Source organism: Pithys albifrons, chromosome 4 (genome assembly GCF_047495875.1).
Source record: "Pithys albifrons albifrons isolate INPA30051 chromosome 4, PitAlb_v1, whole genome shotgun sequence".
Lineage (NCBI taxonomy): Eukaryota > Metazoa > Chordata > Aves > Passeriformes > Thamnophilidae > Pithys > Pithys albifrons.
The window spans coordinates 72,114,295-72,126,344 of record NC_092461.1 but is presented as its reverse complement, the minus strand read 5'-3'; the positions used below and the strand labels follow the sequence as shown (position 1 = coordinate 72,126,344).

The 12,050-nt window shown below is 40.7% G+C and overlaps 1 protein-coding gene across 2 annotated transcripts in view; it reads left to right on the top strand.

The window, feature by feature from the left end:
• MAPRE2 (microtubule associated protein RP/EB family member 2) overlaps nucleotides 1-12,050 on the top strand; it is a 100,189-nt gene that overhangs the window by 22,675 nt on the left and 65,464 nt on the right. For both annotated transcript variants that reach the window (XM_071554573.1, XM_071554572.1), the window contains exon 2: nucleotides 4,537-4,598. Coding sequence is in view for 1 of the 2 variants with exons in the window: in XM_071554572.1 (XP_071410673.1) it covers nucleotides 4,537-4,598 (62 nt within the window). In the remaining variant the exon portion in view is untranslated. The remainder of the gene's footprint in view (nucleotides 1-4,536; nucleotides 4,599-12,050) is intronic.

The window sequence follows — 12,050 nt, the reverse complement described above, 5'->3', positions numbered from 1 at the left end:
AAAAAAGATTGTTTGCTTTGTAAATAAGAGGGAGGGAACAGAGTTTTAAAAGTAGTCTCTGGGACCTTTTTCATGCCAGTAGATGAGTTAAAATCAGAGCACTGGAGAGCAGCAGAACTGCTGGGACAAAGACGTGTTTGAAATGGGAAGAGCAAAAGAGGTGGGAAGCTCTGTTGTGTGCTCAATAGCAGCACCCTCTGGGACTGCTGTCTTTGTGAAGCATATTCTTGCATTTTGGGATTTGGAGATAATACTAAACTCAGCTCTGTTCTTGACTTTTTTGCTTTGAGTCTTTGCCTTTGTGCCTTCCCTGTAGTGCTGCAAAGCTCAGTCCTGAGGAGACGCAGAGGACTTACCCAGGAACAGTGAGACAGCATAGGGTTGGGCTGTTAGTTACCAGCAAGCTGAGAAATCTGCCAAACTGTGAAGTGTATGGGGGTTTTTTGTTTTGGTTTTTGTGATTCATGCACTGCTCATAAAAACAGTTGTTCTTTCCTTTGACACTGGAAGCTTTAATGTTTCGATTCATCTTTTCAACAAGAAAGCATATGTATATAGTGATATACACTGTTTTCTGATTTACACTCCGAGTTTGTCCATTTCTGTAATTTGTCAAGCTATTCTCAACTCAGTAAATGCCTGGACAGCAGCCACATGGGGTTGCTTGCATTCTTTCAGTTGCTAAAAATAAGTTGGTTTTGAAGTTGGTTTGTTTCTGTAACTGCTGAGGATATTTGAGGCAATAATCAGTGACTGTCAGCCTATATTACCAATTGTTTTCATGCCACATCACATTTCCAGTCTTTGGCAGAGGGAAGAAAATAGATCTGTGCAGTATGGAAGAAAGCATCCAGTGCACAGAGACACAGTAGCAGAAGACAGGGCTCTGTGCCCACAGGGGAAACACAGTTTTTGGAGACAACATTTTGAAAATACATCATCAAATGTACTAGAAGGCATTTGATTTAAATCACTTTAATTACATTCTGACCTAAATTTTCCTCTCTGGTCCTTCAAAGTAACAACTGTGGGTACTACTTTTCATATCATGGCTGTATGATGTGCTTATAGATGGTGTTGCACCTTATTTACTGCAGATTGTCTCGCTGTACTTACTTTTTTCACTTAGTTGCTTTGCTTTCCTCTTGCTTTCTCACATCCCTCTTGCTCAATTCTTGTTTTGTTTGGAATTTTTTCTTTTTTTTATTTTTGTTAGTCAATATTAATTCAAAACTAAATTAATGTTTTGCAGCATTTCAAGGGGTATTACTGTAGAAGCCTCTTCTGCATCAGTTTGTGTCAAAGGGTTCAGTGGGTAGAGTTTGTGGGTGTAGCAATAGCTACTGTGCACAGGGAGGAAAAGTATACAGTGAGAGGGAGCAGGTAGAAGCCTCCTGAGTCCAGGTAAGCCCTGGAGAGCAACTGACTCCACTGGACACCCCAAGATCCCATAAACTCTGAACAGTCTGCCAGACCTTCCCAAGGCCTGCACCGGCACATCCAAGCAGCGTATGTAACCCAGCTGTATATGAGAAAGAGGTGATGTAGGCTACAGGGTGGTATATGCACCTGGTGAAGCAAGGGAAGGACCCCCAGAGGGAGTCTCTGAATGCCCACCTGGAAGGCAGTGGCCCACAGGTCTGACTCCCCTGCGTGGGCTTGGCCTCCCAACTGTTGCTGCAGTGGGATGGCACAAGGGATGGTGGGAGTGGGAATGTGGAAGGGGGAGAACTAAATGCACTAGGTGAATAGTCATTGGCTATTAATAAAATCTGCTCAATTCTGTTAATAACAGCTTAACTGAAAGTGCATTTTGTAATGGCCATTAGTCTGTTTCTCCCAGTGTAATTTAACCACCAGGGAAATGAATAATATAGGGAACTTGCAGCTATGTATAGCTTTTCAAATAGCTCCAACCATTTGCAAACTGGTAAATTTACACAAATGTCGAACAATGATAAGTTTCAATCCTGAAGAAAGTGCATAATCTGTTTTATCTGTTTTGCTCCATAGGACTTTCTGAAACTACCCTTCAAATTGCTCTTAATTTTTTTTCCTGTTTTCTAAGATCTTTTCAATTTTCCAGATCCTCTACATCTTTGTCTTCTTGGTTTTTACCCCTTTTTCCTATATTTGCCAGTGTGGAAGAAGCAATATCTTCAGGTATCTTGGCAGGTGACTTTTTAGGAGATGGGAACCTATTATAAAATCAGTGCAGCTTGTGTGTGTTGGGGAGTTTTGACAAACTGGATTGTGCTTGCTGGCTTACATAGGCAGTGATACAAAATGCCAGTGTCTGCAGCTGAGAGCAGTTCATGGCCTGGCATGTAGGAGGAGGACAGCATGCATCCTTTTCTCCTTGTCTTCAGTGCACACTTTTATCCCCCCATCCTTTCAAAGAGGATTCCAGCTCTCCATAAATACCTTCCTCACACCCACTAACTAGGACCTCTACTGCATTCCTTTGTCCACCTAAATTAAATTCCACCTTAATGATCCAGTGTTTCCTACCACTCCCTTGCCTGGGTGCTGCTCCAGCATCTCGAGCTGGATGTACAGGTTGAGATGTTGGCATGGCTTACAGAACAGGTGGAGACCTGGCAGAGCTGCTGCACACAGCAGCAAGTGCCAATTATCTCATCTGGCCACTGCAATCACTCTGCTCCCTGCAGCTCAGGTGAGTACCTGTTGTCAGGCAAAAAGGCAGGAGCTGTTGCTGAGATGTACCTCTTTGGTTTGACCTGTCCAATCATCATCATAATTAGTTTCCAAGCTTTAGGAACCTATCCTATGAGGACTCTTTTTTTTTTTAACCTAAAACTATATTAATGGGGTTCAGTGTGATGATGTGAATCAAATCCCTTGCAAACCGAGGTCTACATATTGAAGACAATTAAGTAGTTATCTCTGTCTTCAGTATGCCATAAATATCACTCTCTTCAGAAAGTATATTGTGGAAAACATTCCATTAGTAAATTAAATGTCCTATTTCGAAGGGAATCACTGTGTCTCTCCACTGCTGTAGCCTCTTAGAAATTCTGGTTAACACCTTCTGGTGGGAGTTGACTTCTAACTATCATCTTAAGAGTGTCCCATCCTTACAAGTTATTGGAATAGTGTTGTTAGATCCCAGACTAAGTTCAGAGGGGGTCTACTTGAGCAAAAGCCAACACAGCATGACGGATTTGCTGTTCCCTTGCCAATAGAATGCCTGAGGTTTGTCAGCTGTGCTGGAATCACTTTCCACATTAAATAAAAAGAGGAAAAAGAGTACATTGAAAAGCACAGTTTGAGAGGCTTGGAGAGATTCAAAGAAATGAACCAATAACATATTTAATAGCTAATTCCCATTCTGGTTTGGCTTTAAAGTAGCTTCAGCCTTTCCGTCTGCTAGCAGCCTTCCTAAGTTATCTCCCAGGATGAGTCACAGCTTCTGAAGCTGGGATCCAGTCCTTTTAGACAAGCCATCTTTAAAGCTCTGTTTACCTTTTCCATATGATTAATTACTTATAGTGAAAATTGCTTTATATTTTCTTCCTGCTAAAACAGGGGGTTTGATGAATATAAATTCACCAGTGGGAGCTTCTTACATCCCTCAGTCCTGATGCAGTTCGAACACCCCTGGGATCCTGTTTGGTGTAGTTTTGTGCTGTTATGCAGCAATAGATGCCTTTGGAATACTCCCTCTTGCTCGGCTGTCTCCACTAGTTGACTAGGTGTGCAAAACAAGCAATAACCAGAGCCCTGGTCTGACTGTAGACCTTTATTTACCTGCTAGGAATGATATTTCCTGCTGACTGAGTTGAATTAAGAAACTTAGCCACATAACTGTAGCACGTAATTCAGGGCAGAAATCAAAACCCATACATGGTTTCTCCATCTTAGGTTTCTGCAGTCTGTAATGTAGCACTTGAGAGAATGGCTGTGAGGACAAATTTAGCATTGACAGAGAATTCCATCTAGGAAGACAGAAGGGAATGGGCCTTAATGTGGCTACAAGTAGGCAGCACCATGATTTCATTGCTAAGTGAGTCGCTTCAAAGGATTGCCAGCTGCTTTGTGTTGTATTGGCAAAAACACAGGCTTTCCTGGATATCACTAATTGTGTTTTTCAATGGCAGGGGTGGTTTTTCCTCTGAAAAGCTGTTCAGGCAAGTGCAGCAAGGCTCCAGTTACATGACACAACAGTCATAACTGATTGCCTGTGCTCAGAAAAAGCCTGTTTGGATGAAGAAAGAGCAATGTGCTTAGCAATTATGAATAAACTCTGAATGTAGCACTGCATAAGGGAGCTCATAGATCTGCTACTATATCAGGGGAACATCTGATTGTTGTGCAGATGTGTCAGACACTGAGCCATTGTGAACACAGCTGAATTATGGCATTGTAATGAAGGATTTCTTCTCTTGTTTCCTTTTTAGCATACAACTGTTGCATCACTGGTCAACCGCTACAGACAAAGACCATCCAGTGAGTCTTTTTAATTTTTTCCCCTATTTGATTGTTGAACTAAAGGTTTTCGTGTTTTCTTTCCAGTACCAAATTGCTGCAAGGAATAATTCAAGCCGGCAACCGAGGAAAGTGTTTGGATGCTCAAAGTAAGTATGTTTGTGCGTTTCTACATGTTTTTTACAGTGCTAGCAACTGAGAATGTACCCAAAAACTTGTGTGTGATGTCTGTAAAGGGAATAGCTAAATACTTTTGTTTCGATAACAAGTCGTATTCCCTTGCACCATCTTTGACTGTGTAATTGATAGATTCAAGTCATCAGAAATTTCTCATTCATGAAACAGAACTGATGAAAGCTAAACTAGATGCCACATACTTCTTGGTAATAATTGTGTGTGGGTTTTTTTTAAACTAAAGTGAGAAGGAAATGGTGACAGAAAGGAATAATAATTAAAAAAAACACCTAAAGGTGGACAATGAATTTAACTTCCCTCTCCCCCTCTGTTTGGGAGCTTTGAGAAATTGCATCTTTGCTTTTGTTTTGTTAAATGTTATCTTCTGCACATTATTATTGCTGCTTTCATAATGTTAAATGAAAAAAAGAGCAAATTACACAAAACATCACATACAGAGTCAGTAATCAATGTCAGACAGAATTTTTAAGGTGCTGTTCCTTTTTTGATCCCAAACTATGGGAATTTAAATAGCATTCCACCTGAGCTGGATGTTAACTTCAACAGTCCAGGCTCCACCTTGGCGTCACCTGGGGAGAGTGGAAGGACCAGTGAATATCAGGAGACAGGAGGCCCACAAGGTGGCAATGTTTAGAAAGCCTTCGGAAAGGACGAGTCCGGAATAGATCTGTGCTTTCTGTGTTTGCAATCACTTGCTACCCTTGTATTGCTGCTGCTGTATCTGTGCTGTTAAACAAGAAACCTTCACTGTGGCCAAAATGGAGTATAGGATACCCGGTACTAAACCTCCTGTTTGAACAGACCCACCTATGGCAGTGCTCACCATGCTGTGCTGGATACCACACCTGATTTTTCCCTTGGCAAGAATGTGCTGCAGAATTAGTGGTTTGTAATACAGTGTGGGGTTTCTTTATTCATAGATGGTGATAAACACATGCATAGCACTAAAATGATGTTACAGCTGTGTGAGGAAAAACTTTTGTTTTTCAAACATGCTGCTGAATTTGTGCTAATACTTGAAAAACTGTTACAGTGTATAAATAAATGCTAACTTTGGATGTACGAGACATCTCAGTTTGCAGTGATAGGTCGTTTGTGCTTTATAGTTAAAAGTAAAAAGGTTTGTCTGAGCTATTTTAAAGACTTGCTTCGCTGTGAAACTAGGAATTTGTTCCATGTTATTTAATGCCCTGCAAAAAAAGTCAACCCTTAAATATGTTTACAGTATGATTTCTCTAGATATACGACAGACATGAGAAATAATTCAGGATACGTTCTGTGGGAGATACAAGAATTGCCTGTGTTCACTGACACAGATAGAGGTCAGTAGAACAGAGGGAGAGTTAAATGAGGAGCCACACAGTCCAGGTTCATCATGTTGCAAGAGAAGAGTAACTTTGATAGCAATTGGCAGACATACAGGCCTCAAGTGTACTTGGAGATTCTCTGGAGAAGAATAGTACATAATTTATTGAAATAAGGTGAAGCAGTAGATCTAGACTACAGGAGGCATCTGAGAGCAAGGACTAGAAAAATGTAATCCTTCCCAGGAAGGTTTTGCAGATGGAAGTGTAGCAGGGAAATGCCTTGTGCTCTGCCACAGAGACTTTCATCTGTCACTTTCCACTCTGGCATGAAGTAGATGCCGCTGCTTGAAGTCAAGCTTCATCACTGTGGTTACACTGGCATTGTTACAAGCACTTGGAAACAACAGGAAATCTAAAAGAAAACTGTGAGCATGGAGATAATGCACAGCTACCAAGTGGACATCTATAAAAGCAGACTGCATCCTACTGGTCTAATAGAAATTATCTGACATGTGCAGATTTCCTGCAGTGTGTAACCCTCTCTGTGAAGCAACAGACGGTTTTCCAGTGTATTCCCCAGGGACTGGTGCTCACTGTGTAGTCTTTCCTTCCAAATCCCTTAGTCCTTAAGGTCTTTCATATGTCAAAATTAAGATCTAGCTATCAGCCTTCTAATACCAGAGATTCATTATACTGCTAGAGAATTAGCTGAGCTATTACAGTTGCAAAAGCCAAATCCATGTAACATGGTGTTATATGCTGGCCTTCACTCAGGAAACCCTCTGGTCAGGTTTCAGTGCCTTTGAGCCTGACAAATGGGTGTATCTTTTCAAGGAGTTAAGTTATAAGTACAACAACATGAGGAATGGATGTTGGAACATCCAAGGAATTTTACAGTTCTTGTGTTAGGAGCTCTCGTGTGCAACACACAGATAAGAGGACTTGCCTTGATATATTATCACCAAAACAATTGCAATACACCCTAACATTTTTAGAAAGCAAGTCTGGTTTCTATTGGAACATTAGCTCAAGAATTAGCTGTTAAATTTCAGTAATTTTGAGATGGGGGAAGAGAAAGAAAATAGATTAGAAGTATGTATATAAAGTGTATATACATGTATATAAAGTATGTTTGTATGATGAACCACTGATTTATAAAGTGCTCAGGGGAAATCTGAACAAAAAGGCCTGTAGGGGTTTTTTTCTTATCCGCAGACAAAAACAGTCTGGTCATTTGTGATCAAGGTATGTGTAGTTACCTAAATCAGGCAAACTTATAGCACTTTCTCGCACTTCTTTACCCCTACCTCCCAGCACTGGTGCAGAATGAAACACTATTTCTAGATAAGGGCACTTTGCCACTCAGTTCCCCATTGCTTGTTTCCCCAAAGTGGTACCCACAATGTCCACCAAAGAAGACCTGACTTGCCTAACAGATGCCTTGTAACTTCGGCCAAAGGGCTGAAGGAGTATGAAACAGTTGGACTTCTGGGCTGAGTGGAGTGTTTCTAAAGCATGTTCAGTCAGTGTAAACACCACAAGGTCCCCCAAAAACATAGTGGAGGACATCTGTTTAGGAGTCAGTCCTGCATGGAACACAGATGCTTTATATCTGGTTTTAATCTAAAATGAGAATACTGGAGACATAAAGCCTGAACCTGAAAGAGCAAAGTTTACTAAATGGAATGTTTGTTTCTGGCTGTGTACTCACCAGCCCCATTCCCTTCTTAACTTAGGAATTGGGTGCCTTGGATAGCCTTTTATGGTCCTGTCTGAAAATATTCTGAACTTTGGGGTGGTATTTATTTTTCCAATGCCTGATACCAAATAATATCCCACAGGAGCTCAGAAAAGTAGCTGATGATTCATCAGGAACGTAGCTTTGCTTTTGGAAAGATAACGTGTGGTTTTGTTCAGAGTTAATAATGAAATCCCTTCTAACGCAGAAGCTGTCAACAGCACTGACATACATTTACAGTTAAAAAAACATGTAGTCTTGTGGTTGGGGTTTTTATTAAATAGAAACCTCATTTTCTATTGTAATGAGGAAAAGGGAGTGTTTTCTTGCCACTAGTATCTTTTGTGCTCAAAATGTTAGAAGCCTTTTTTATTATTATTTTATACACAGTGTGACTGTTCAGAGGTTACAAAATGGTGCTACTTTATGCCATGACTGCTGAAGACATGATAAATATACAATATTACCAAAAGATACCCTTGTTCCTAGTAATCTTTTTTGGCTTCTGCATCTTGTCTATCAATGGTACTTCATTAAAAAGTTGGAGAATGTTTGTTAAAGGAGAATTCAAGTAATGATTTGAGTTGTGCTCAAGAAGAAAAAAAAAATTAAGGACCTTGAAATATACTAAGCCTTGTCAGATATATCAAGTATTTATAGTGCATCCAGATGCTTTAAAAATAACTGTCATTTCAAAGCAATTTTTATAAATATTATCTTGCATATGTGTGTAGGACCTGTTCTGATTCTGTCCAGTCATCCCAAGTCTGCCATCAGGCTGAACTTGTCAGGAAAACAGAAGACCTTTTTCTGGTAGTGTATGCATTTCTAGGGTGTTTGCAATTCCGTCTGCAAGTGTCACCCCTTGCTTATGACTTTAAAGTCCATAAGGGTACCAACAGTAAAATGGTAAATATCCCGTATTAGGGAAGGAAAGACAAAGACAGCAGAGATGGAGAAAGAAATGTAAAATAGAGACAGCCTGGCACAGGAAACCCTCAAGTGCTGCTGAGTAATACAAAAAAAACCTGAGCTGAAACCAAAATGCTGTTGCAGGATGAACTGGGAGACATGTGGAGCTTGGCGTGCTATCACTGTGTTCCCATCTGTACCTTCTCTACTACGAAGGGCAAGTGTCCCTGTCTTGTGTGGTAGGCATTGTGTAGCTTGCCTGGGCTCTTTTCTCATGCTGCTGCTAAAGCCTGCACCTGCACATCAGGCACTGGGGTGCTAAGCTGCAGCGCTCAGGCCCTCCAGCAGTGGAGTAAAGTCCAGGAGTGGACAGGCTACAAGTATCAGCATTTTCCAATATTTCTCTGCAGTCACTGGGGCTGGAAACTTTGGTTTCTGTTAGCTGACTGCTGGGATTCTTATATCGTTAAGTTGCTCCATGATCTGAAGCTTGCAGAAAATCACCCTATATATACTGAGTCACAGTGAAGTGGGAGTCACTGCAATGCACAGTCATGAGGTCAGGTGGAAGCAACATGTAAGTTGTCCTTACAGTAAAAATGTCCTTTAATAATGGCCTCTTCGACCTTCGTAGAGACTTGTTTAGCTTTAGGTCAAGTGCGGGAAGGCCCCTGTTGTGGACAGTGCTGTTGTGTTACAATACAAGGTGGCAAAATTAGAGGTTTTCAGGTCTTGGGACCTAGTAATTTGCTGTCCTTCATACATTTGCACTGTTGTTAATTCAGGCCTTGCACTCAAACCGAAACACTGTAATCATCTGTAGCATTTTGCATGTTTGTTCCTACCTGAGCCTGGAGCAGGCACAGAAACAGGTATGTGGTGGGAGGTGCTTACGTGTGGGCAAAGTTGACAGCAACTGGCTTGGCCCTTAAAAACCTCAGCTGGAGATCTGCCACCAAAGTGTACACAGCTGCCACCCCTGCTAAAATCCTCTCTAAGTGATTAGACAAGCCACGTACATGTCATGGTTACCACTTGCTGTCAGTAAATGGTTTTAAGCAACAGTTTTCCATCTCTATCAGCACCCACTCCTCATAGAAGGAAGCTGGCCATGCCCCAGTATTCAGATTTATGGAATGGCTTCCATTAGAGCTTCATCCTCTTACAAAAGGTCTGGATTTGGCACATCAGGAATGACCTGAAAGGGATGCATGGGATAAATGCCTTCTGAACAGCACTACAGGAAACACCATTACATCATGTTGTAGGTTTTTAAACAAATAACTAATTCTTGTCCTGTGTCTGTATAAAAGAAAAATATTGACTGTGCTCAAGTATTTTTGGACCTGATCTGATTTCATAGCTAGGATCTTTTTTTTGTATAATGTAAGAGGCTTCACATAATCACTCTTTTAAATCTACGGCTTATGTTTGACAAGTGGGTCATTGGTTAATGGAAGCAAGTAAATCCAGTTGTTTATCTTTTCAGTAAAATCGTGCACTTTTTGTATGCTCTTGTCTGCTCAGAATGGAGATGTGTACATTTTTAATGGTCCTTCCTCTATTTTAGAGTATGGGTGTGAGCTTTATATTTCATCTCTTCCCTGTATTTAAATAAAATGGAATCATGGTATTAATTTCAGCTGGTATCCCACCTGATTCATATATTTGTGGCAGCAATTTTGTTAATTTAATTACTATGTGTAATTTTTTTTTAGGAGTTGTACTTTGGCTTCATAAGGAAACTTTACTGTTGTACAGTGCTTGAAAATTTTCTTGCTTCTTTATATCTCTTACCCAAGCCTCCAGTATTTCAGTGGTGCTCTTAACAGATGCACCTTCTTAACAGATGCACCTACTAAAGCAGACCAGCAGTAGCAGCTTTCTCCCAGCTAGCTTTCACTATTAACAATCAGGCCAAGCACATTTTTTTTTGCTAATTTGAAATATCAGGCTTTCAGTAAGGGCTATGTAAGCTTTCTGTAGGGTCTTAGTATCTAAATAAAGCAATCCAGCATTAGGTTAATAAAGTGCTCAAAGTATTAATGGAAAGTTGGTCTAATAGGTCAAGCTCCAAAAGCCCTCTTGGGGAATGTCTGTCAGCGAGATAAGTTTCTTGACACAGTTTGCAAGTATTTTTTATTTTAATTCAGAGTACTAATAGACATGTAACATGATTAAAGCTATGAAAATTAGTTTTCCTGTTCATAAAGACTTAGCATAAACACTAAGATGATAATGAACATTGACTTGCCAATGAAAAAAAAATCTGTTTTTCATCAATAAGCGAGGAAACTAAAACTTTAAGATTAGTAAGAGTACCGTGTTAAGTAGCAAATAAATTATACTCACATAACAGTTTCTTGCTCCCAGATGCTCTAGTATTTGCAAATAGAAACTATTACTTACAGGTGTGTTACAGGTCTAAATCCTTAACAACAAGTGGAAAAGCATGGGTGTTAGAAAGTCTCAGAAAGGAAAGAGCAGAATGCCTCAGATGCTTGCATTTGCCCGGAGGGAGCCTGAAGCATCTAAAAGCAAGTCTATTGGAATGGTGAGACAAATTTTTGTTTAAAAAGCTTGTAATACTTATATTTGCTCTTGCCCAAAGAGGAAGCACTTTCTGATTTCTCTGTGGGCTAGTGATCACAAGCAAATCCTCTCAACCTAGTTTTTCAAAGGCGCTGAGGTGCCCCAGGGATTTTGACTCTTTAGTGTTAATAGCAGCAATGTGTCACTCGAGGTGTGTGAATTCTTGCTGTTATGCAGCCCTTAAATACAGGTGTCACTTCTTGGGATGGCTGCGTGTGAATGTGCATGTACCTTAGCAGGCAAGTACTGCAGCCCATTCCTCTTCCCCTGGATGACACGAGGCGTACTTAGCTGATGACAGTATGTTGGCTGGACAGTAAGTGTGCCAGGGACTTGTCTGAGGGAAGGAAAGCAATTTGACCCAGGTTCTCTGCAGGTGGCTGAGGAAGGGAAGTGGAAATTGCCCAAGCCGACAAAGGATTATGCCTGACAAAGGAAGAGTGGGAAAGAATAGGAGAAAGAACAATGGGGAAACCTCAGGTGTGGAAGAAATCCTGAGATAAAGGGAGGAGGCTTTCATATAGTTGTAGCATTAAACAAAAGGGATTGGATTGGCTTGGCTTAGCTGCAAAGCTGGAAGTACTGCAAGAATCAGAAAGCAACACATGGAAGAAAGAATGGGGACCCATAGTAGTACTGAGGATGAAGCTTGCACAGACTTGTGACAGTGTTTTGAGGAAGCTGATCATAACAGCAGGGTCTGCTTTTGTGCTTGTAAAATGAGGAAAGCTGACAGAAATTAGTTTCTGTAAAATGGTATGAATTTCCCAGATAAAAAGAAGTTATCAAGAGAAAGAGAAGGTGGCATACCACTTTCTGTGCTATTTCTTGGCATTTGCTAATTTGATGGGCATATG